At 39.8% G+C, this 27701-nt stretch overlaps 1 protein-coding gene across 4 annotated transcripts in view; it reads right to left on the reverse strand.

The window, feature by feature from the left end:
- Positions 1-27701, reverse strand: part of RALYL (RALY RNA binding protein like) — a 256489-nt gene that overhangs the window by 13324 nt on the left and 215464 nt on the right. For 3 of the 4 annotated variants that reach the window (XM_089679728.1, XM_089679725.1, XM_089679729.1), the window contains 2 exons: positions 8295-8464; positions 3330-3385 (listed from right to left, as the gene is read on the reverse strand). In XM_089679728.1, the coding sequence (XP_089535854.1) occupies positions 3344-3385; positions 8295-8464 (212 nt within the window). In that variant the 3' untranslated portion in view covers positions 3330-3343. The remainder of the gene's footprint in view (positions 1-3329; positions 3386-8294; positions 8465-27701) is intronic. The other variant, XM_089679726.1, reaches the window with a different exon arrangement.

Genomic DNA, 27701 nt, shown 5'->3' on the forward strand with positions numbered 1-27701 from the left:
TTTTAATGTAGACTCGAACCTGGATTCTTCTCTCTTCTCCAGTCATTTTTTTATCTTTTCAGTCTCCTAAATAGTATTTTCTTTAGTCATTATTATCACATAAAACGTCCAAGGTATTGGACCAAACAAACGTCCACAGGTATTGGACCGGGATTGATTTACTAAAGGCAAATAGATTGTGAACTTTGCAAGTGTAGTTGCACTCTATTTCCCCAAAACTCAGTAAATGTGGTAAAGCTCTACTGATTTCCATCAATCATGTGCATGATTTTTTTTTTTAAATTTTGCTTGCACCTGATTTGGTATTCTTTACAAAGCGAAGCTTTGCCATATTACATTTACTGAGGAAAATGAATGCAACTGCATAAAGTCTAACTGCCTTCAGTAAATCAATCCCATTATTTCATAAGCCAGAGGTTCAGCACATCGTATTTACAGTTTACAGTTTTTGCTTGTAACCTTTATTATTAGGGAAAATCCAATGCAAACTATATAGAAAACTACAGTTTTGGTGTTTTTTTCCAGATTGTTTATTGGTGTCAGTTTAGCCTAAATTAGAGACATAATTTGTACTGCTGCTGAATGAGATCTTCGTTTCTGACCAGTACTTTAGTTTTTTACAGCAAAGTGAACAAGTGAAAATTGTAAAACTATCCTGCTACAAAATTTAAAAGCATCCTTAATACTAAAAAAAACATTATGGGAAACGACCCTGTCAGAAACCAAAGGTTTGTTAAAACCTCTCTTATCTATAAAAGACAAAAAACAATATATAAATTCCTTTCCTGTGCCTGCACCGCCATACTGTGTAGTAGTAACGTAAGGTCAGAGGAATAAACCAGTAAGAGTTGCAAAGGACCCAGGGGGTTGAAACAGTGTTGGTTTCACAGTGGACTTCAGAGCACAAATTCTAGTGAAGTTTGGTGGTGTGAGCACCTAGGAAGGTGTATTTACTGTCTTTTTTTTACAGACAAGAGGGGTTATACCATTTTTTAATGACAGGGTTGCTTAAAACTTTTCCTAAAGCAAAGTCTAGGTAAACTGTCACATTTCTAACTCAGTGCAAGTATTCTTGTGATTTACTCAAATTTTACACACTGTAACTCTGTATTATTCAATTTAACTTTCTGGTTCAATTCAGCTTTCTCTGTCACCTCTTCACCTTCTGCCTTTTCGCTGGACAGAAAACCTCCATTATCACCCGTGTGGTAACTTATAATGGACTACTGCTAAACCAAGAAGCAGCAAAGTGATCTTAATGGTTAACAAAAGTGTGTGTATCACAAGAATAAAAAAACAAAATTATAAATCATTTTACAGGTAAAACAGTAAATAAGTATGTATTTCACCTGTGTATTTAGATGTTTGCCTGAAGCTCCACTTTAACATCTAAAACAATGCATCAACTCTTAACCTTCCTCCCCAAAACCTAAAGCTGAATTCCAGGAATATAGGAACTTTGCAAAAAGTGCAGGCACCCTATGAGTTAAGTCCAATTAGGTGCATGTCGACTCCATGACTTACCTCTATTACCTACAGTATATGTGGCTTTATTGCACTCCCGGAGGATACACTCTGGCTGTGAGAGCAGAGAAGCACACAAAGCTATGCCTGCCACTTCCCCCTGCTGCCCATTCACAGGAGCCTTTGTATTTTATGAGTTAGTTCATATACTGTATAATACAAAGACTACTGTGAATGGGCAGAAGGAGGGGAGTGGCGGGCATAGAAGTTCCAGCGATCCTGCTCTTTAAGGAACTGAGACCACAGTGAGCAGTGTCGGCGCTCTGGGAGTTATCTTCCTGGAGCACAATAACCCTGTCAGATGTGAATAAAGAGATAAGCCTGCAAGGCAGCAGGCACTTTGTTAGACTTAACTTATGGCATGCCTGCAGTTTTTACAAAGTAGTTAAATTCCTGGAATTCAGCTTTAAGGAAAACCATTCCCCAACCTGGGCAATACAAACATGATGACAGGTTATTGCTGTTGGCTGAGCATTCTATGCCTCCTCCCTCAATCCATTCTCCATACTCCATTGGATGGAACTACAAGGATCTGGTGATAGTATCACAAATAAAATTCAAGTAAGTAAGATCATTTGTTTTCTTTATCCAAGTGCCAAATAATCTAATTAAAGTAATAGGATCACCTTTATTAACATGTCACACCCATAATTAGGGCTTAACATGTATCATGTTTCTAATTCACCTGTCGCCACCCCGACCCAATCCCCTATTGTGACAGTGGCTAGGGGACCCTCTCTACACACCCCCATCTCATGTCAAAAACAGCACAGCCATGTGGGGCTCAGAGGTTACCATCAGTTGTGGCTGACAGATTGTAGTTCACAATTAACTACAAGGGTGCTGGTGAGCAATCTCATATTTTATTGATCTTCCTGGACTTCAGTAACTGCCTGCCTGTATCAGATGTATGGGCAGACATCCCTACTGACAGTCTGCAGGAACCTGTCATTGCACCTGTGATCTGCTGATCATGGGTGTAATGCTTTACAGGCTCTTAAGGAAAAAAATAAACACACTTTTTAACCTGCAAAAAATGTGCATTTATTTTTTTTGCAAAGGTGAACTTAGAGTTTAACCTTTTTTTTTGTTTGTGACACTAATTATACAAATTAATATTACAGCAAAACATTGTTCAGTGATCTTGAACAGGATACAGGGTCACAAGAAAAACCGTGAGGCACAGGCTATCAGGATTTTATAGGATGTGTATGTGTCACCTAGTTTGCTCTCCTACACATGTTGAGAGGCTCCAGGGTTTATGGTGATATGAAGAAAACACACTTTTTGTTTCCTCATATCCTAATAAGTCCTGTTCTGAGTCCTGGAACCCAGAGGCTTTGGAGAGCTTTGGGTTAGATAACGCCTCCATTCCTAGGTTTACATCTTACCTGGAAGTAAGACCTCATTTTTTTGGGGGGGGGGAATAATTAGGGCTCAGGGCTCCTCCCTCCCCAGGATATGTGCTATAAGGGAGTAGCTGAGTATGTGGGCAGACACAAGGAGTGTGTGTTGTGGCTTGCATTGACTGTTTGCAGAGATAAAAGTAATAGTCAGAAACAGGCTGAGGGTATGAGCAGACCGAAAATACCCAGAAGGCTGAAAGCAAACCTTCTGAAAAATAACTTTTTTTTTAATTAAAAAAAGTGGGCAGAAATCCCTAAAGTGCAAGTGGGTGAGTGAACTGAGATCTTGAAGCTCTACACTTGAGTCTACAATTCCTCACTACTTTTAATCATGCGGCTGCATGATACAGCATACTGTACTGTATGATACAGATCAATTTGTCATTTCTAAAGACTTACCATAAGATATACTTTTAGTTACTTGTATCTTCAATATCTGATACATGATTTTCCATCTAAAATAAAAAAAAAAAAAACATTGTGAAATTCTGGGTTTGGACCTTGATTCTTATGACTTTTACAGCTGCAAGGCACACAAAAAAGAACTTAACTTTATCCCGGCTTTTGTATTTTTTCTAAGAAAGAATTTGAAACAAATTATTATTTTTTCCCCTCTTCATTGAGCTTTCTGCTTAAAATATACTAAAAGTTCAATGTTGGGTGAAGCATGATGTATTCAGTAAAAAACAGCAGTACAAAAAGCCACCGTGAAGTGCCAAGTGCAGCAGCTTATATCAAGCAATCAGAATACACTTCTAATCACTGACTATGAAACAGTAAATAGCCTGACTAACCTGAACTCTGATTTGGTGCAATGGCTTATCACAAATTGGGTATCTGCATATAAACTGCAAACATCATGACTTATTTCTGTTTAGTGCTGTTAAGTCTATGCCATTAGGGTGATCATTGGATAGTTGACTCACTGTGGCTATGCTAGACAAGTAGCAGAAAGCCGCATATGAGGCAGTTAAACGTAAATCTTTATATGGAATTTCACTATCTGCAGATCTCTTTGCAAAGGGGTGTAAACCATATTTCTTGTTTACTATAGATAGCATATATCTATAATTGTACATAATACTAATGCTAATGTATAGTATGTTACATATATGAAGGTAGATTCCAAGGTCTTTATTTTGCATCTTTTCCACAGGAAAGTTACAGTAATTTAGGGTCAATTATTAACAGTTATACTGTTAACCTCACTAGTATGTTTTTTGGGTAAAGAGATATTTCACCAAATATTGACTAAATTTATTTCCTGTACCATTATTTATTTGGCAGAGATTGTAAGACGTTTTGTGCAAAAAGTTGCACTTGGAATTTTTTGCAATACTTTTTGTGTGTTTTCTCAAAAGTTGCATTTGGATTTTTTTTTCTAGTTGCCGCCCAAGTCACATCTTTCATTTCAAATCCTTCAAACTGAACTATTATTTGAAGCATTAAAAATAAACAGGTTTCTGTACGCCAGTAGTTAAACTGGCCTAAAGTTTTTGTTAGAGCTAAAAGAGGTATATATTATATCATGTACAGCACAGTACATCACTATGCAGTGTCCTAGTGTAAATTTATTCCAGCATCCCCTACAGGACATTACATCAAGCATACAAATTATTTGGACCTATGAAAAAGGTGAAAAACAATTAAATGCAACTTCTAGATGCTGCCACAGCAGTCACATGATTGCAAAGCTCCTGATATACATCAGAAACTTACTGATCCCCACCGGCTACCATGCTGGAAGCATCCAGGGAGCACGCTCTCAGCACAGTAAGTTGTTTAACCACTAGCCTACAGGGCACTTATACCCCCTTCCTGCCCAGGCCAATTTCCAGCTTTCAGCGCTATCGCACTTTGAATGACAATTGCGCGGTCATGCAACACTGTACCCATATGAAATTTTTATCATTTTTTTGAGACAGATAGAGATTTCATTTAGTGGTATTTAATCACCTCTGGGATTTTTATTTTTTCATAAACAAACCAAAAACCACTGAAAATTTTGAAAAAAAAAATTTTTTTTCTTAGTTTTTGTTATACAATTTTGTAAATAAGTGATTTTTCTCCTTCACTGATGTGCGCTAATGAGGCTGCAGTGATGGGCACTGATAGGCTGCACTGATGGACACTGATAGGTGGCACTGATGGGCACTGATAAGGAGGCACTGGTAGGTTGCACTGATGGGCATTGACAGGCATCACTGATGGGCACTGAAAGGCAGCACTGATTCATGACACTGATACATGGCACTGATCGGCGGCACTGATAGGCGGCACTGATAGGTGGCACTGACTGGCACTAATAGGTGGCACTGACTGGCACTGATAGGTGGCACTGACTGGCACTGATAGGTGGCACTGATTGGCACTGATGGGTGACATTGAAAGGCAGCTCAGATGGGCACTGATATGTGGCATTGATGTGCACTGGTATGCACTGATATGTGGCATTGATGTGGCACTGATGGGCACTGGCACATGGCACTGATGGGTACTGACAGGTGGCACTTCTGGGGCCACACTGATCATCAGGGCACACTGATCATCAGTGCCCTGATGATTAGTGTACATGTCCCCTCCGCGGAAAGCCGATTACCGTCTCTCCTCTCGAGCTGTCAGTGTGACAGCTCGAGAGGAGAGAAATGCCGATAACCGGCATTTCCGTGTTTACATGTGATCAACTGTGATTGGACATCTTCGGCTCTTTCCGTGATCCGCTGTGCCCGAGGGACACAGCGCACCAGCAATCACCGCGCTGCGTGCTTCCTGAGCCGCGCATGCGCAGTAATAATGGTAGGACGTCATATGACGTCCTATCGGAATAAGAGAACCACCTTGCGCCCGTCATTGTACTATAGGGTGGGCGGAAGGTGGTTAAACAGGACCATATATATAAACTTTGCTGGCAATAAAATATTACATGTATTTGTAGGCAGGTGCAATCTTTTTTCTCCACTGTAAGCAGCACTAGACCACAGTGGCATGACAGTGAGGAGAGGAAGAGGAGAGAAAATGGATTTCTCTATGACGTCCTTGGCCACATAGTGCAGTGATCCAGTTGGATGCTCTGGCACCCTGTGACACTGGTCTGACAGAGTCTATTTAAGACTCTGACCCAGGCACTTTATGTGAGTGGCTAGTGTAGGGACAGATCTTCCATCTGTCAAGGACAGTATTAGGTGGAGTAGGGAAAGAGTGGGGACTACGTCTACCTTCTCAGGAAGCTCCCCATTGGGTTGAACCAGCAAGGCCAAACCCATTCCTCCTCACAAATGTTGTCTGCAGCTCAGAATCTGCATCCCACTATCTCCTCTCTGAACTGTTGGAATGCCCCAGTCGGGTAAACATCCCCGCCGAGTTTGTTTGTACTGATTTTGCTAGTTTTGCAATAGACCATTTCTGCCAAAAAAGCACTCTGTGTGTTGTTTGCCTGCAACACCAAGCTGCACCTACCCAACATATTATCATAATGTATACTGTGTTGCCAGAATATAATTTCTTTCACAATAGTAGTCCTTTACGCTTGGAAGACAAATTGCGAGGTAGATCATGCCAGCCTTCATAGTCAGATTCCAATATGAGCAACTGCACACGTTCATGTTTATGATTCTGCCCACAGAATTGTGAATGGCCACATGCCAGTTCTTTTTATGTGCATGTTTGGCGAGCATGCCTGCATGCTCACTGCTCATGGTGGTGCCAAACAGGCTAATATCCCGTGGCCTCCACCTTCACAATATATGCGATATCACTGATGTCAACTTTCTTGTACTGGAAGCATATATGTGCACATGTGTTTTTGCTCCATAATGCACTCTTAGCACAGAGGACTGGCTCTTGATCACATAATCTCTTGTGATGCTCCATAGCGCACTCTTAGCATGGAGGACTGGCTCTTGAGCACATAATCTCTTGTGATGCTCCATAGCGCACTCTTAGCATGGAGGACTGGCTTTTGATCACATGATCCCTTGTGATGGTCTGTGATCAGCTATCACAGTGATCACTAACTGTAAAACCTACGCCTGCACTCTTTCTCCTAATGATTGTATCTTTTTCAAAGTTAAAAAAAAAGCTAAAGTAGCTAGATCAATGCTTGATCTAGGTTGGTGTCAGTGTTAGGGTCATTATGCTTTAGTTAGGATTAAAAAGCACAGTAAAATGCACACTGCTGTTTCTTGGTCCTATTTTTGGGTTTGAACCACAAAACATTTACACATGCTGTATATGGTATCACTGTGCATGTCAGGTGCAGAATAAAAATGTTGTTTTGTTGGCGGTTCATGGTAAAGGCAAGGAATACACAGCTAAAATATTGCTTATGTAAGTACAATCTCCTGCTCTTCTGCTCTTGTATTGACATCAGCTTGTTTTACCAACTATGATTTGTGCCTAATGTTCTATTACCTCTGGTATATCCCAGGCCCTCTTTTACAACAAAAAATCTCTGTCATTAATTGCTCCTTAGTTGCCCCTCTTTTTGTCCTGAAGAATAGATCTCTACAAATATGTATTTTTTAACTACTAAAAGTGTTGTACTGCACTAAACCTTTCATTTTTTATAAATATGATTGCTTTTATTGCTTTAGAAAGATAGTATTAAAGCCGAACTGTAGGTATGATTCCTATTGCCTGGTTGTGTTGGTCTAGACTGAAATGATTGCTGTGGAAGCTGAAAATCACTGTAATAGTGGTAGCTACTGTGATAGAAGCAATTTTCCAGGTCCTGTGCCAGGCGACATCCCTTCTGCATAATGAACACAGTGGGTTGCTCTCTTGGTACCAATGCCATTCATAGAACACCTTGTATTTTTTCAGTGAATACAAGGCATCCTCTGATTTGGGGAGATGGAGAACATGACATCACTGCTCTGCCTCTCCACCTCATCTGTGAATGGTGGTGGTGACAAGCAAGCATCCCACTGTGGTTGCTATGCAGAAGGTAAGACACTCAGCACAGAAGCCAAAAGATTGCTGCAATCACCATAGTAGTGCCGACTACTACAATGATTGGCAGCATTCACAGTGACCCCTAAGGTATGAGATGTGCACCCCTACATTGATCCAAGCTGCAATGCAATAAAAATCATACCTAAACTTCAGGTTTAAATGTAAAGTTATGGTAAAAAAAAGCATTAATTTTTTAACCAATCATTTTTCACATATTAATTATTCTACAAAACTGGGGTCACGGCAGGGGTGTGTCCTTTGCCAACATACTTAATGTGGGAAGATGCCACTCTTTCCAATCTCAGAAAGTTTGGAGGCATGTCTAAACAGTATATGAGAGCTCATGTCAGATTTTCTGGGAAGTTCTGCAGTTGTCAGAAAGCCAGCCAAGGCCAAATCAAAATTGCATACCAATTCATTGCTCCCATCTTCATCAAAATCTTCTTCTATTCCATCTGTCATCTCTTCTCCATCTGCATCATGTCCTCCTTCAACATGTTCTTCGATGGAATTCTCAGCCGTTTCAGACTTACATTCTTCTTGAGCCAAATCGGAATGATCTTCCAGCTGCTTTTTCTGACCTGCAGTAGAAAGTAAGATTAATGTGTTCAAAATTTTATGTATTTCCCCTTTTCTTTAACCTTCATTGTTTAGTAAGTATGTTATTTATGCAAAAATAAAACAAAACAAAAGATCATATGTAGCTCTAAAGAGTGTGTATGTGTGCCTGACACCCTGGTGCAAACTGGTTCTCCTGAAGCTACATTTTATTTAAAGTGACCCTGTCCTCAAGATTAAATTCCCCCCCCCCCCCTAAAAAAAAATGCCCTTGAATAAAGATGGAGTACCAAATGCCACTTTGTTAAAGAGAAATCTTCCCCTGAGGTCTGCTGAGAAATCAGCACTTGCATGAAAGTTGAATTCCTGATCCCCTGGTACATAAAGTGCTTTGTCCCACCGACCTCCATGTCCCTACAGGCCACTGCTACAACACCAGAACCAAGGAGCACAGAAGGCACAGAACACAGGAAATTGACACTCCTGGAAGTGCCAGTTTCTTAGCAATTTTGAGGATATGGTTTCTCTCCAACATAATAACATTTATCAGATCAGGGCATACAATGGGACAATGATATGTACAAATCAATTTTGGTGACAGGTTTGATACTGCTTTACCTCCTTTTTGGAGGTGAAACATCTAATGTAATCTGATTATGTAAACATCAAGATGGACTTATCTTGTTGACAGCACCCCAGAAGTGTTTTATATCAATAAAGATGTGGAATTGAGATAGGACCTATAGCTGGCCATACTCCACTAGAATTTCATTGAATGTTCAAATTTAAAATCTTGAAATTCATTGGTCAGAGCATTTGATCTGGCCATCATCAAATCAACTAAATTTGCTCAAAAACCATTAAAATTTCCTCTAGGCCTGCTACATTTCAGATGTATTAAACAGATGTCTTTTTTGCTTAGCATATGCACATTACAATATGTTAAATTTTTCCAAGACAAAAACTAGAATCTTATTCAACAAACATTTTCCATCCTCCTCTTTCAAATTTTCTCATGGCTTTGATGAACCCACTAACTTTTAGAAAATGAATGTTCTGAAATGTTTTGAACAAAATTTTATTAGTGTTTCACCAGCCTGAGTAGAAATGTCATGCTATAATATGTTGATACCTATTTGATAAATATATACTAAGATATTTTTACTAAAACTTATTTAGCACCCCCCCTCCCCCCCCAGATTCCTCCGAAGACTGATATATTACCTCCAAAGGGAAATTAGAACAGACATTGGGCGCCAGTCACTTTAGGTCTTTTCAAAGCTTTAATGTTGAAATTGAAAGGAGGTAGGAGAGGGTTAGGGTATTCAGATGCTGCACATCACTTACAGACTCCTTGGATCCAGAACACAGTCCAGTTTCACAGTATCAGAACCTTTACACCAACCCGGCAACAAAGCAAGCACATTTTCCGAGCACAGTGTGTCCTTCAAGTGAGTCACCAGGCCCTTCTGAAAGACCAGCCTTCATCCTGGCTCACTTCAGCAAGGGGCTTCCACTGGATCTTCTCACCTTGGATGGGCTTCCTCCACCTTGGGCAGGACAGCCTCAGGACCACTTCAAAGCAGGTAGACCCAAACAGGCTTCTGGGCCTAACACAGCTCTCTCCAGGCACATGACTTGTCCAAATATTTATATCCTCTCCCAGCATGCACCCGTGGCCATGAACCTCCTACTGGGCTTTCTAGAAGAAATATAAATATTCATAGCTCAGGTTAATTGTGCAATCTCATGCTATGACCTGTGGTACCAGTGACACCTACTGGCAATAGTGAGAAATGCACACCCCAACTGAGATTAGGGGAATGCCAGATAAAGTAACCGTACACTCAGTCTGAGCTAACTACAGCCCAGCCAAAAACTAAATTTGCATAGTGGCCCTAATTTAGGACCAGGGGGCTACACGTAGATATGGTAGAATAGCCTGTGCTTCCAGTATACATTTTATAGCAATATTTTATTTGAACATTAGTGTCTGCCTAAGCACCAACAGAATTATATGGAAAAGTACAAGCCAACTGTTTTAACACCACACTACAGTAGACATCTAAGTACAGGACTACAGACATTCACAATTACATTGCAATCCTAATTGGTTGTCACAAAAAAAAAGTACAAAAAAAAGGAAATTTCTGCAAAGAGGACAAATCCACAGTATAAAAAAAACTTACAGATGAGGAAACTTTTCCCCACTCTGTCTGAGCAGAGTTGCCATGTTTTATAGACAACAGCTGATTGAATAAACTGAAACTCCAGCTAAATCTTTTTAATTCTACATTTAAAAATAGTTGGGAATGATTAGAATCTCTGTCAAATGTTCATTGGTATCTGTACCCTCAGTGTGGAAATTTTATATCAGTTCCTGTCCTGGAGACACAAAAATAAGTTGGATGAAAATTTCCCCAAAGTGGAAAGTTTGTCACAGAAAATGTTGCCATTGGGACATTTTCCAACTGTGGTAACAATTGTAAAATTTTAGATTTCCTTTTACTTTCTGTGCTCACGATAATGGTCACCAGGACCAAATAATTCCTGCTTTGGTGATAAAGAAATACAAAAAAAAAAAGATATAACAGTGACTTCCTAAAGTGCTAATTTTTACACTAGCCATTAACACATGTGAACCCAGATTTATGGAAGCCAATCAGGTTCAGGCAAAATATAGAAAAGTTCTGAAATCTTGTTATCTGAAGTAAATACGGGTAAGGAAAATATGTAGCATTAGTCTGCAGGAAATGAAAAGAATAATTAGATTGACTTAAGACACCTTTCAGTGACTGATGTCAGAAATGTTTATTTAAATAGCATAGTAGATGATTTTGTTCATTAGTCATTTGATGGTTGCATTCACTGTCTAATAAGGTGGAAGTAAATGTCAAAACAGCTACCAAATATAATGCAATTTAGCTAACACAGCACAAAAAAACACAATTGATTGGTTGTTACTGAAAACATAAATATGTAAAATAAATTAGAGAATACAATTCCTGTGAAGTCTTCACATTTCTAAATTTATGTGCCTGACATAAATAATTCAGTGATGCCAGCGGCACTGCGATACAGAGAAAGAAGAGCCTTTTCAAACTCAGTCTTTGAATGCTCAGTAAAGCTTTAGAGACCAGTCTAGCAACCCATGCAAAGTATGTTCAGCAAAGACCAATTCAGCGAAAGAAACTTTAACATAAGCATATTTGGGTATTGTCATACTTTCAAGATCTTCTCCTCTTAAACTTTATTCACAGAGTTTAGAAAGTTCTGTTTGCATTTCATTAAATGAACCTTGAGTTTGCTGATACTAGGCAAAGTAACGGGTTTTCTTTATAGCACAATATTCCTGATCATACCTTCCTTGTGCTTCTCCCACAGCCCTAATCTGCTACTAGAACCTCAAGAAATACCCAATAATTTGGTTATGAGGGGACACATCAAAGAATTGCAATTGTCTTCTCAATGACCAGTCACCAGGTTAAACAAGTGTCATGGGGTAAGCATGGATAGCTTTGACTAAGTCTCTACTTTCTGAGACGTTTCTGGTGACTCTAGCTGGACTGAAGGCCAGTACTGGTTCCTTAAAGCCCAACTCTGGGCTTGAAGCTTCATTATATAGCCTCCATCCCATAGATATAAAAACTGCTTATTTTTCTAGGGGTTTGAATTAGAATAAGATATGTACCCTGTACCTTGGTCCTGCTGCAGATGGTTCTCCAATCTTCTTCTCTTCTTGCTACTATGTAAGCGAGCTCCAAAGTTATCACTTCCAATGCAGGACTGCTGGTCCTGCATTGTATGTGGAGGCTTCAGAAATTAGGCGATTGTACAAGTGGCCTAGAAGAGCAACTTCGGGGGACCAGTCCTCCAGAGTGGATAGAACCTGTAGTACCATGGAGTAGGGTAAGTACGGCACTCCACTAGACCAAAGTTCCACTTTAATGTACCTCCTATAAAGTGACCCTCTTACTTTGCCTATTATGGCCAAATTATAGCCTCACATAGTTTCTTTGCTAAAATATATTTATACACATGGTATATAAAGAGTATATAAGGAAAACCTGTCTGTGTATTTCACTTTTGTTTTATTTTTTTTTTTATTTGACTTCATATTTTTTCCTTGTGCTATGTAGTATTATCCTTTGACACAATCTGCTGTCCTTTGTTTTTAGTTTTATGAAAGAACTATTGAGAACAAAATTGACTGAAATAAATCTTAACGTTGAGTTGCCACACTCCTGCTGAAAGCTAAAATTAAGTTTTAAGTTGAAATGCCTGCTCTGGCAGCTGATACGGGAGAGGTGTTAGTTGGAAGAGTCAGATTGGCAGTCTCCAGCAGTCTCTAGAATTGGGTGATGTTAACTTGTTGCCCAAAAAGCAGATGGAGTGAAAAGTATTGCCACCCTCCTTCTCCAAATAGCACACTGGAGAGGGAAGCAGAGTATAGACAAATGTGTACTTCAATATTTTTTTGTCAGATAACGCATTTTCAAAATATGAGTTTCTACTGTATTCTTCTCTGGCTGTTTTGAGTTGATTTTTTTTACCTGAAATGGGCCTTTCCCATCTGCTAATAACCCTAACTCATAAACCATAACTCCAACTTTTCTAGATCACTGGCAAAGTTGACATAGTAAGGCACTACAGAGAAACAACCAACATATGTAGTTAGCATTGCTTCCTAGACATGTGTACTTTTCATTTAGTTTCGGATGCATTCGTTCATTGAAGAATTTAGTTTCATCAAATATGTTATGTTGACTCGATTTGTTTTTTGAAATTTGTTTTGTATCTTTGGCATTTGTTTCATGTATATGTAGGTCCTGGTGGATTAGAAAAATGTTGCAGTGTTTTACAGAAGATCGCTATATATTTGATATATAATCAGATGGATTCGTATTGGACAAATTCAGATTAGATGGATTCAATATTTTAGTCCAGCCCACCATGAGAAATTACATGATTGCTGATTGGGGACAATATCAACTGACATCATGTGCACCCAAATGAACAAATGGAATGAGATTCGGATCCATTTGTTTTCTAATTCATATTATCAAACAAATTTGAAAATTTGAAAAACTCATGGGTTCAAACTACCATTGCATCATGTGACATCATCTGAATGAAACAAATGCATTAATTATTTTGTTATAACTTTTTAGTGAATTTTGTTCATGTGTATTGGTTACTTGTTATATTAAGCTGGTAATGGCTGTTGAACTATTAATTTTAACAATGAGGTATACTGGTGGAGCTACAGATGCAATACAACACCGTTCCTATGCAAAATCATCTAAAACCTTAACAATTCACAGAGGAGAGATGAAAAAACTTGTAAAGATTTGTAACTTTTTCACTTAGCAATGTGACTGTTAACTGTGCTCAGTATGTAAGCTGAAGCTGTGCTCATTTCGAATACCCAATCATGTGGAAAAAAGAAATAATTTCTTCTCTTGTACATGATCAAACAACTGAAGTGAACACAGCTTTACCTTATTTCTTAAGTTCGGTGAACATTTATTTTGAATGAACAGTCTCTTCTCCTTTAAATAAAACCTAATAGGTTTTGAATATTCTCTACAAAGTATTATCTCATTGCCCTTTCATCATAATGTCAGACTTGTAAGAGGGGTGGAAAAAGTGAAGCTACATTAAACTGAGATGACTTACACACACTGTAAGAAGTAATGTAGGTGAAGAAAAATGAAACTGTAGCTGTCTAAAGAAATCTAAGGTGCACTAGGCCTGTGGACTGTGTTTCCAGAGGGTTTTCCTGCTGGCATGCACATCAGCATTTTTTCTTTCTTTGGTGAGTAAGTGCTTTGAAACCACCATTGGAGAATGAGGGCATTCTCAAATTCAACAATATCGCTGAAATAAAACTGTCTGACTTTTCAGGAATTATTTTGCATGTTGAAGCAAGAACAAAAAAGTTAACCCATCTATATTTGACATGAGGATCTCAGTGATGAATAACGTGACACAGAGCACCGGACAGGGAGATTTTGATGGTAAGGTGGGCCTGTTACTGTCCAATACTTTCAGCTGCCATTAAAGTAAGTATGGGTTTAGGGTGATATTAGGTATAGATTAAGGATAGGGTTAGTTCTAAAGGTTAAGAGTTAGAATTCCAGGGCTTAAGCTGATAAGGCTTAAGCACAATTAAGGATAAAGCGGTAGGTCAGTTTAAATGTTTTTGGATCTGGTTAACTGTTAAGTGAGTTTTTTTGGGGTTGGGTTACTATATAGAGTCAGATTCGGCCTACAATTTAGGTTATGGTTAGTGGTCAGGTTACTTTTTCATTTTGTGGTGTATCCCTAAACTAGCAAAGTTATTTAGAAATGTGTTTTCCCAAGCTTAGATTCAGTACAACTCCGTTAATCTGTTAACTCTGTTAAGAATGAGCAGGATGAAAGTGTCTCTCGTAGAAAGCCACCACTACCTGTTTGATGATGATTGCTGCATTCCAAGTATCATGCCACCGTGTCTATACATGCTTGAATGCAAGCTCAAATTGCAATGTCTCAAGGACATCTTGCATCAACAGAAGTTGAACCCAGCTTCACTTGAATGTGCCTCAGATGCTACATGAGCTGTTCTCTTGATCTGATACCTCTAACTTGGACCTCCAGTTACACTTTACTGGTCACTTGCTGGTGAGCCTGGCTTGCCGGTGATTCCACAACCTTTTGATGTTCAGGTACCTTGATGACTATATATAGCTGACCCAAACCCTCCTTCTGACTATCCTTCCAATGATGATTTGCATACAGTTAATTGTTGTTGACCCTGGCTTGCCTATCGACTTTGTTTGGGACTTAAACTTTCTCTGCTACTAAATCTGACTAGTTTAAACTTTTTTTCTTGGTCCTAAAATCTTGTAATTCTCTGCTATTTAGTGGCATGTTTGCTACTTTTGCCCAGATGGTTATTGTGTCCATCTAATGAGCTTTAAATTAGATGAGCAAGAGGGGTTGGCTTCATCATTAGTCTTCAACTGTTATGTGTCACTCAGCATGCAGCTTGAGCTCCCTGACTGAGTTTAAATATACCATTTGTTTGTCGGGTTGGAGTTTACCTTTATTTAATTTATGGTTCCTAAGGAACAAAAAGATCAGTAGCATAACTGACTTATTTTTATATTGCAAAAGATAACAACAATCTGAAACAATCAAATCATTATTGAAACCCTGAATTTTTATTTTTTTCCTAGTTTCAAAACTGATGTTTTATACATATACTGTATGTCATACATATGATTTTTATTTTACAAATACTTTGCAAATACGCTTTTGCTTCTGGCATGATTTAGTTCCTAACAAGATTAGTCACTCATTTGACTGATTCACATTTCTGTGTTCAGCCTGAGCTATTGAACTTTGTAAACAACATACCTTTTACAGCAAAAGAAATAAAAAAAAAACATGTGAAAGGCAGGCTAAAGCTACACCGGCTGCATGGACATAGAAATATATAATCTGATTATAATAAATATACTGTATACAGAGCCATTGCACATTTGTGTTGATCACTTAAGCTGTAACAAGGTTTAACTAACTTTGCACTAATCGTTAATGCAGTCTATATTCCTCTTGCACCAGGAAATGTGTTTCATAGTCTGGCCTATGAACAGGAAGTCAACCAATCAGAGGATTATATACATCTAGGCAGTAGAAGAATGTATACCCTGAAGCAAAGGAGAGATACAGTCGTTGGATGAAGCAATGGAGGTGTGTATTGCTGCTCAGGTGGGGAAGTAGAAAGCTGTAGGGACATTAATATATATTAGGTGAGAAAAATATGTTTCACTAAAGGATTGCTGATGACAATGGATATGGAAGGGATTGGCACCTTTTTGTGAGTGCAGGAAATGAGAAGTGGAAGGATGAAAGCGGGGTCCCTGAGGATTATATTCAGAAAGCAGTCCTATTGAAAGCAATGGGAGGCTGCCAGCTCCCACAGTTAATTGCGGCTGCTCGTATGTAAGCGCTCAGGGAGTGTTTGCCTGCAAGTGATTGGTCCTGGACACAACCTGCTGTGACACATTTTTCCCTTTAAGATTCCCATTTTATTGAACATTAGCATATGTATTTGGTTCTCATGAATACACTATAATGATGTCTTTTTGAAATGTCAGCTATCAAAAGTATTAAAAAGGGTTGTGTCATACAATTAACAAAGGACACATTGGTAACGATAAGGCATTAAAACATTAAACAAAACTAAAATGACTAGTAATTCCTTAGTGGGAATTTTGTGGTAATTCATCTTACTATAGAAAAAGCATTAGGAAAAGAGAGATCTGAGCAATGACAGATGGGAGAAGCACAGTAAGATAGAAGCAGCATTGAGATAAACAGACTCTCTAGTGGCACCAAAAAAACTGTCGTTCTAAGGAAAGTTACACAAAAGATAACAGAATATGACTGAAAGAATACGCATTTAAGGCAGCCCTAGCATCAAATATATGTATTTATGTTATGTGTGCATGTACTGTAAGTAATGTGTAACATTCAAAGGCATATTTATAAAGCAACAAATGTGACTTTCACCAAACATTCAATGGTGGTGAATGAATTGCTATAATTTAAAATACATGCATCTGAAAGATCCACCTTCAATGAATGTCAGGTTCACTGCTTTATAAATAAACTCCTTAGAGTCATTTAATGCCCCTCGAAATATTAGAGTATTTCTCTTGATCACTATGACTTCCATCTTTTTCCAAAAAGCCAGTACATTCTTTGTTCAAGTATTATCCAACACCAGAATCAACATCTAATACTACAAATTCTGCCCAGGAGGATGCAATAATGTAAATCCTGGTTTCTGAGCAATATTTTTTGTGATCTTGGCACTGTGAGTGGAAGCTACCACAAAACTCAACCTCCTGATACTAACTTTCACTCTGTGACCAGCCAGTATAAATATACATCACATTCAAAGAGCTTATTGTCTCAGCTGTCTCTCACTCTGTGACCTGCTATTGCAAAAAAGTTATGACAGTATTACACATACATGCATGGCAAAATGTGTGGGCCTTAATGCCCAGCTCATGCATATATGCAATGTTGTTTTGTTTAGGGGTACATTACATAGGCATCTCAATAGCCATGATTGAGTTGTCACTGGCAGCTCACATTCAATTGCATACAACTGGGAGGCAGTAGGAGGAGGGATCTGTTGTGAAGGACTCTTTGCCAGGGTTAGAGGAGAAAGGTGTACTTGTCCCACTGGTGGTCCCCAGAGGTGCTGAGTCCACTTCTGAAAACTGGTACCCAAGAACTGCTACAAATCAGTTGGGCACTTAATGCATATCTCTCCGCTGGAGAGGAGCAATGATGAAGACTAACTAAATTAGTCAGGTTGAAACAACACCTGAATCTCCATGTGAGAATGAGGTACATCCTCAAGTTTCCCTACATGTCTGAGTTATTTGACTTACTAAGTGGGAAACAGCAAGCTTTGTATGGGCAGGCTGTGTGGGAATACTTAGGAGTTCCTAAACAACTACGATTCTCCTAAAATAATCTGGTCTTTAAGGAATTCTAAAGATGTTTCAGGGAAATCATCAAAAGGACAAGTTGTCCTTGTTCACACAAATGCTGACCATGTGGTCCTCGCTGTGAGGAGCTGGGGAGATGGTTCCTACTACCTGATCTCTGTAAGGTAGAAGCTGAAGAAGCACCCCAATAAGCATGACCCAACAGGCTGCTGTTAGGATACACTGCAATACTTGTATGGTCACTAGTGGTGATACAAGTAAACTAAATAAATCTAAAAGTAAAATAGAAAACCAGTTCAAGCCAACAAGAATCATTGGTTAGTTAACAAATGTCAACACATGAGAATATAACAGGATATACAGTTACGCTAGCTAGAGTCATTTGTTCAGTATGCAGAACAATAACTCCCACACTGTCTGGTTGTAAGTCCCTAATCACATTGTTTATGAGGCATAAAATTGTTGCAAACAAATTTAAAGGAAATCTATTATTTTCCCCATTTAATTGCTTCTTTCCAAGCCTTTGCTGAAGATGCCATGTTCCTCAGACATTCGCCTTGTAATCAATCACGAGTGAAGTTAGTGGCTTCGTAATTATGAGCATAACCTGCATAGTGAACAATCAATACCCTCATTGAAAATGAAAGCTACATTTTCTGCTAATGAAAATAAAATCAAATACATTGTGATTAAAAGGCAAAAACAGGACAAAAATTGTGAGTTAATTTATACAAGATCACATTATATTCACTTGATACTTGTTCATGCTTTTAGTTTAGTTTTAATAAGAGCTTCAGAAGTTAAAAAAAAACAACAAAAATTAATCCTGGCATGAGTGCAAATTTGATTTCAGTGATTCAGTAATTTATAGAATTGTCTATATCTAAACTGAATGATATTGGGACTGTTTTACCAAAGGCAAATAGACTGTGCACTTTGCAGGTGTAGTTGTGCTAAACTGCATTTTCAAAGTGAACAGTCAATTTGCCTTTTGTAAAACAATTCTATTGTCTGTATAGCTGCGTGGAGACGGGGCCTACTCGGACTGCACGCTGGGGTACCCCTTTCGTGTATGAGCTCACTAATGCCTGGGACAAGGTGGGGGTTCAACATTAAGGAATGGCTCAGGTTTAGAAGTGCTGTATACCTTGTGCAGTTGTGTAGCCACCTGTAATTTAATTCTATGAGACACTTTATCCCAGGTCATTGCACACCTTCTCTTCCACAATGAAACTAAGCCTGTGCTCAGCCCCACCAGTTCAGCATTACTCTGCCACCTCACTCCCAGTGATAGAATAGGGCCCCACCATGCACTAATCGCTGACCTCATGCATACACAAAATTAACTGCTTACCCTCCTGTACCTGTGGCTAGGCCCATAAGGTCTTTGTACTGCTGGTTCAGCCCAGATTGCTTTTGGGGAGCTGACCACTTAGGAGGGAGCCAGAACATCGGTCCCTACCGGAGGACCCGTCACCTGTGCCTGGTATCATTCTCCACTGTCTGACTGCTATTACATTCCCACCAGTTCATAGTTACCCTTAGCAACTACGCACTTCCCTCCAACTCCTCTTGTTGAATTAATCCTTCATGATGGTCTTATTATTATTATTATTATTATTATTATTATTATACAGTATTTATAAAGCGCCAATAGTTCGCTCAGCGCTGTACATTACAAAGGGAGACAGAACATGTGACAGAACAATACCAATACAATGCAAAACATGAGGGGAACAAGGGCCCTGCTCTTTCGAGCTTACAATCTAGGAGGGAGGGGGTGGTGGCACAGGAGGAGATAGCTGTGGGGGATGGAGTGGTAGGAAGAGTGGAGGAGGTCGGCAAGTTAGCAGGGGGTGGGGTAGGCTTCCCTGAAGAGATGGGTTTTCAGGGTGCGCCTAAAGGAGAGGAGAGTAGGTGATAATCTGATGGGTTGGGGCAGGGAGTTCCAGAGGATGGGTGACACCCTGGAGAAGTCCTGGAGGCGGGCATGGGAGGAGGAGACCAGGGAACTAGAGAGAAGGAGGTCTTGTAAGGAGCGGAGTGTGCGTGCTGGGCGGTACTTGGATATTAGGTCAGAGATGTAGTACGGGGCAGTATGGTGGACAGCTTTGTACGTCAGCGTTAGGATTTTGAATTTGATCCGTTGCGCAATCGGAAGCCAGTGGAGGGATTGGCAGAGGGGGGTGGCGGAGACAGAGCGGTTGGAAAGGTGAATGAGTCTGGCAGCCGTGTTCAGGATGGACTGAAGAGGGGATAGCCAGCGGCGAGGCAGGCCAGTGAGGAGGGAGTTGCAGTAGTCGAGTCGTGATATGATGAGGGAGTGGATGAGCTGTTTAGTGGTTTCTGGGGTAAGGAACGTGCGGATTTTGGCGATGTTGCGGAGGTGGAGTCTGCACGAGTTTGTTAAAGATTGGACTTGGGGCTGGAAGGATAGGTTGGAGTCCAGAATGACACCCAGTACTCTGGCCTGCGGGGCGGGTTTGATGGTAGCGTTGTTGGATGTGACGGAGAAATCAATGGGGGGTGGTGCCGGGCTGGGGGGAAGACAAGAAACTCGGTTTTGGAGAGGTTCAATTTAAGGAAGTGGAGTGACATCCAGTCTGATATGTCGCTCAGTAGGTGTGTGATTCGGGCTGAGACCAAGGGGGTGAGGTGGGGGGTTGAGAGATAGATTTGTGTGTCGTCGGCATAGAGGTGGTAGTTGAAGCCGTGAGAGTGTATGAGTTGGCCAAGGGAGGAGGTATAGATGGAGAAGAGAAGGGGCCCGAGGACAGAGCCTTGAGGGACCCCAACAGAGAGGGGGAGTGAGGGGGAGGTGGTAGCATTATAGGTAACGCTGAAGGAGCGTTGTGACAGGTAGGATGAGAGCCAGGAGAGAGCAGAATCTCTGAGGCCGAGGGAGTGTAGTTTTTTGAGGAGGAGGGGGTGGTCGACTGTGTCGAAGGCCGCAGAGAGGTCAAGGAGTAGGAGCACTGAGTAGTGTCCATTAGCTTTGGCGGTTAGCAGGTCGTTGGAGAGTTTGAGTAAGGCAGTTTCGGTGGAGTGTAGGGGACGGAAGCCGGACTGTAGGGGATCGAGGAGGTTGTTGTCGTTGAGGTGAGAGCATAGGCGGGTGTAGACTCTTCTGTTCCTTCCTCTTTACCTTGTATGTGCTTACAGGCTCTGTTCTTCTAGATATGCCACGTACCACCATGAACCCCTATAAGTAATTTCCGACCAGTTATTAGAATTTTTAATACAACAAGTTGTGTTTTGTAGTCCTCTTTGCAAGTGGTACTACATGAAGAATTATTGTGCAGTACAAAGCTGGAAGTCTGAAACAATGAAAAGACTGACATATACTCCAGCATAAACTGTATTAGACATGATCATTCATTTTTCAGACTTTCTGATCACTTGGATTTTTGCTCTGCTTCTAATATTATTTTATCACTTATTTCCAGTAGGTTGCAGAACAATGATTCACTGATCATGCACTAAGCACAGTTTTAGTCATCAACTCTTTTATTCCTTCCAACTTCTCAGTATTACTTGACCTTTTACAGAAAAATGTATCTCTGGTTAATTTTCATAGAAATGTATTCAAACCTGAGCACAGTGCACCGATTTAACAGGTAACCATAAAAAGAATACCATTTTATTTTATGCAATAGCTTACAACTAAAAGTCTTTATTTGTCATGTTAGATGTTTAAATGTTTTTAAAGGACATTTCCTTCAGAAACTTAAAGTGTTAGTAAAGGTTCCACAGTGAGTATAACACGCATGCTTTACTGCATATACTGACTTATTTTACTGTTGTCGGTTTAGTGACACTTTAATCATGATAGTCTGCTTTTATTGTGATCTATGTACAAATACCGGGGGGGGGGGGGAAAGTATGTTTTTGTATTCACGAATCTAAAGACGGCAATGGCACTTTGGGTACAGCTACTCTCAGATACCATCAGCATAAGCATTACTGGAAGCCTTCATAAGAGCAGGTGAGATAAGTCAACAAATAGCTCTGTACCCGTAGGATTGCCTCACTGGTAATGTTATTTTAAAGTATTGATGCTGATGTACAGTAAATGATCTGGTTCCCAGACAGGCAGCTTCTACAACCCAGTGGATCTCCATGTTCTGCTTGGCTTGTAATGTAATATCTCAAAAATGGAAATTGAAGTACCACACCACTACTAAGAGGTCTAGATACAACTTTATTCTAAAAAAGTCAGGGGGATAATCCAAAAAGTATCCTATGTGTTTCAGGGAACCAGGAGCACCCCCTTCATCAGAGCTTGATTGACAATGATGTGTTTGGCAGCCTAACCAGCTACAAAAAAGGCCTGTGCTTGCAATCTCACTGGAAAAAATAACAATAAAGGTCCAGTTCACTTCTAGTCTATTCACGTTGCTATCAATCAAGCCTTGATGACAGGGGCACTGTTAGATCCCCAAAATGTGTTGGCTATTTTTTGGATTGTCCCCCTGAGTTTTATTGGAATAAAGTTGTATCTGGATCTCTTAGCAGTGCTGTGGCACTTCAGTTTTCATGTTTGTTTCATATGAGCAAGAGCATTGTATGGAGTCTTCTGATAACCAGTAGATAATAACACACACTTTAGGCTAGTCTAAGAACCAGAACACACTTTAAAGAAGAACTATAATCTATTTGGATTTAAAATAGCCAATAAAGTCAGTTTATTAATAAAACAAATATTTAGCTCTAGATCAACATAGCAGAAGGGTGAGTTATAAGCATTTCAATTTTAAAGGTGCCAGGTATTGATTTGCATATTAACTATTCTCCAACAGCACGTAAAGTAATGGTAAAGTTTAACTGGTTGTATTTATAATTTTATGAGCTCTTTATTTAAAACAATATTCAACATGTAATGACGTTTCCATTCTCCAAGAAAATAACCATAATGATGCATTTCTTAACTGCTTCATTATCTTTTTTTAACCCCTTCCCACTGACACCTCCCAGCTCATTAGGAGATTCTAGATGCCCAGAGGCAGTGGCGGCCATTCAGGTCATGTGACCACTGTGAGTGGTTTTCACAGCGGTCACATGATCAGAAAGCTCGGAAATGGCAAGTATACATTGGGAGCTTACCGATTCTCTCAGGCTACCGGGCTGGGAGTGTGCAAGGAGTGCTCTCTCAGCACTATAAGTTGTTTATACAGGGTTGCAAATATGCGGGCACTCAGTGTTAAGGCCCACCCGTCGAGAAGCCGCATATATGTGTGCAAAGTGGTTAAACACCTCCTTTTTCTAAAAGGTGCAGCCTAAGCAGACTAAACAGAGCTGTTTCTGATATGAAAATGTTGACTATTTGTCAAAAGTCAACAGCTAACCCCTCATCAGCAACTCCAACCATTCCCTAAATGAGAAACAAATAAACATCTACTTATATGCGATTCACATGTCTTCCCATGTCCATTCAATATATAGTAATCATAAGCCTCATTTTATAATGCACAACTGAGCACATACACTGAATTTAGCAGAAGACAGAAATATGTTTAATGTCGCACTTATTCTTCCAAATATGTTCCAGATGTATCTGTATTAAAAAAATACATCACAAATGCCATTGCTGACAACAAACTAAATTATGACAAGCTTGGTTAATTATCCACAAGTACCAGCATCTGTATAGCTTCAGGTATACAAAAGACTGAAAAAGGACAGTTTTGTATGCAGTTTTGTAAGCAACCAGATAGCCAGAGCTAAAAGGCCATTTGTCCTGCATCCACCAGAAAAAGGGGTCCAACAACACACTTGTTAAAATAAAAGCCTGCTTATCTAATGTTCTTAAATATCTCATATTAATACCCCTCATGTGCTAGAAAGATTTTAAAAAAATGGCACATCTCATCAATAATGCTTACAGCTTCATGAATAACAAACTAGACATAGATCTAACACTTGTTTGATCCCCAGTGGATTGATCTTTCCATCCCAAGTGTTAAAAATCAATGAAATGTTTGCAGAGCTAAAGCTTTAAAATAAATATACAGTTGCAAGAAAAAGTATGTGAACCCCTTGGGATTACGTGGAGTTTTGCATGAATTGGGCATAAAATGTGCTTTGAACGTCATCTAAGTCACAACAATAGAAGAACACAGTCTGCTGAACATAATACTACACAAACATTAGATGTTGCCATGGTTTAATTGCACATAACATGTAAACATTCACAGTGCAGGGAGGAAAAAGTATGTGAGGCCCTAGCTTAATGACTTCTCCCAGAGCTAATTGGAGCCAGGAGTGAGCCAACCTTGACTCCAATCAGTGTGATGATATTGGATGTGTTGCTGACAGCTGTCCTGCCCTTAAAAAACACACACCTGTTTTGGGTTTACTGGTTTCAAGAAGCACTGTCTGATGTGAACCATGCCTCGCAGAAAAGAGCTCTCAGAAGACCTATGATCAAGAATTGTTGACTTGCATGAAGCTGGAAAGGGTTACAAAAGTATCTCCAAAAGCCTTGATGTTCATGTGTCCACGGTAAGACAGACTGTCTACAAATGGAGAAAGTTTAGCACTGTTGCTACTCTCCCTAGGCGTGGTTGTCCTGTAAAAATTACTGCAAAAGCACAGCGCAGAATGCTGCATGAGGTAAAGAAGAATCCCAGAGTGTCAGCTAAAGACCTACAGAAATCTCTGGCACATGCTAACATTTTTGTTGACACATCTACAATAAGGAAAACATTAAACAAGAATGGAGTACATGGGAGGACACCACGGAGGAAGCCATTGCTGTCCAAAAAGAATATTGCAGCACGTTTGAAGTTTGCAAAAGAGCACCTGGATGTTCCACAGCACTACTGGCAAAATATACTGTGGACAGATGAAACCAAGATTGAGTTGTTTGGGAAGAACACACAACACTATGTGTGGAGAAAAAAAGGCACAGCACACCAACATCAAAACCTCATCCCCACTGTAAAACATGGCGGAGGGAGCATCATGGTTTGGGGCTGCTTTGCTGCCTCAGGGCCTGGACGGATTGTTGTCATTGATGGGAAAATGAATTCCAGAGTTTATCAAGACATTTTGCAGGAAAATGTACGACCATCTGTCTGCCAACTGAAGCACCGCAGAGGATGGGTGATTCAACAGGACAATGACCCAAAGCATACAAGTAATTCAACAAAACAATGGCTGCAACAGTACAGAATACGCCTTCTGGAGTGGCCCAGTCAGAGTCCTGACCTCAACCCGATTGAAATGCTGTGGCATGACCTTAAGAGAGCGATTCACACCAGACATCCCAATAATATTGCTACACTGAAACAGTTTTGTGAAGAGGAGTGGTCCAAAATGACTCCAGATCGTTGTGCAGGTCTGATCTGCAACTACAGGAAACGTTTGGTTGAGGTTATTGCTGCCAAAGGAGGGTCAACCAGTTATTAAGTCCAAAGGTTCACATACTTTTTCCTCCCTGCACTGTGAATGTTTACATGTTATGTGCAATTAAACCATGGCAACATCTAATGTTTGTGTAGTATTATGTTCAGCAGACTGTGTTCTTCTATTGTTGTGACTTAGATGACGTTCAGAGCACATTTTATGCCCAATTCATGCAAAACTCCACGTAATCCCAAGGGGTTCACATACTTTTTCTTGCAACTGTACATGTTAAAAAAATAAACCTCCTTTAGATCTACCAACATCTATGAGACATTTAAACTACTGGCACACAGAAACCTGCTAAATGTTTTTGGAATGTGCTATATAATAATTTAGTTTGAAGGATTTGGACTGATAAATGCAAAAAAAACTGACAAAAATTCCAGTGTGATTTTTCACACAAAAAATCCCACAAAAGTTCCAAGTGTGACTTTCTGTACCAAATAAATCATGGTACAGAAGTTTGTTGATATTTGGCAAAGCACAGTTGTGAGGTAATGCCCCAGAGGATGATGGCACAAGACAGTTACACATTTTAATCCAATAAACTATATAAACTGCAATATAATACATTTTATTGACACGCATAGTCCGAAAATAAAGGGGTTGATTTACTAAAACTGCAGAGTGTAAAAGCTGGTGCAGCTCTGCATAGAAACAAATTAGCTTCAAGTTTTTTGGGCAAAGCTTATTTAAATAAGCTGAAGTTAGAAGCTGATTGGCTACCATGCACAGCTGCACCAGATTTGCACTCTCCAGTTTTTGTAATTCAACCCCAAGATGTCACATGTGACAATTCGTATTTCCCTACAGCCACCAATCTTAGTTTATTTGGCTTTGTGCATTTTAAAGGATAGGTTCACTTTTAAAAAATAAATAAATGCATATTTTCTTACAGGTAAAAAAAATGTGCATTCATTTTTTTTTTCATTAGGAGCCTGCAGAGCATTGCACCTGTGATCAGCAGATCGTAGGTGCAATGTAGATCTCCTCCAGACTGTCAGTATAACCTTGTACAGGCAGGCAGTTGCACAATGGCAGGAAGAATCAATGAACTACCTAGAGCACTTACTAGCACCCTGGTAGTTCCTTGAAAACTACAAGCTGTCATCTGCAAAGGATGATGGTAGTTGTAGTTCTTCCATTCACAGAACTCGGCTGGGTGGGCAGAGCCCCACTTTTTTAAAATTGTGACTGTAGGTGTGGGGAGAAGATCCTCGACCCTTTGTCACAGGGAGTGGGAATCGGGGCTGCAGGAGAAGGAACAATTAACATGTTCCCGAACATTAACTTATCCTTTAAGGCCCGCCTAAACGGGTGTATATTGAACTGAGGGTTTGATTAGGCTCCTCCATCATGTACATTGCAGCTCTACAAAGGAGATCACTTAAACATCAAAAAAATTACATCTCATATTAAAGGATAAGTTCACTTTTGGTAATATGTTACATTCATATTCAATATTATTATTATTCATGTTACAAATAAACCAGCCTCTGCACCCCTGCCCCCCATCCCCATTGTGACAGCTAGCGGGGGATCTTCTCCTGCCCGCTAGCTGTCACAATTTAAAAAAACCACAGTCGAGGGGGGCTCCGCCCACCTGGCCAAGTCACTCATTCACAGCTATCTGTGAATGAAAACACTACAAGTTCTGACAGCCTTTGTGGCTGTCGGCTTGTAGTTCTCAATGAACTACCATGGCGCTCCATATTAATTGAGTCTTCCTGTCAGTAAGTATCTGCTTGCCTGTATGAGGTGTATGGGCACACAGATACACTAACAGTCTGCAGGAGACCTGCATGGCACTAACGATCTGCTGATTGCTGGTGCAATGCTTTACAGGCTCCAGAAACAAAAAATAATAAATGCACATTTTTTTTACTGCAAAAAAATGTGCATTTATTATTTTTTGTTAAAAGGTGAACTTATCCTTTAAGAAGCCATATCCTCGACCTCAAACCTAATAACCCTTAATAGTTGGGGAATCTGTGCACAGAGGTCTTTAAGTGTATAATGGACACCACCACCCAGTAATCTGGGTGTACACCCAACAGGCAGTAGGACCTTGCAGATATAGAGGTCAATACACGTCTGTTTCCATCCAGGAAAAACATTCTGCACTTCAGACTTTCCACCATTCACCAGTCCCAAGCGATAGGGCTTTATAAAATGAGATGACATTTTTTTTTTTACATCTAAGTGATCTTCTTAGAAGCACTGCAATTTACATGAGAATGAATACATAGACTGTATATATTGTTCTTTCTTCCTGGTTGCTTATATGTATAGGCGTTGGTCGATTTACCTAATTTGTCACCTCTATTGGATTGTTTTG

This window comes from Staurois parvus, unplaced genomic scaffold (genome assembly GCF_062004578.1).
Source record: "Staurois parvus isolate SC_StPar_1 unplaced genomic scaffold, SC_StPar_1.0 ptg000230l, whole genome shotgun sequence".
Classification (NCBI taxonomy): Eukaryota; Metazoa; Chordata; class Amphibia; order Anura; family Ranidae; genus Staurois; species Staurois parvus.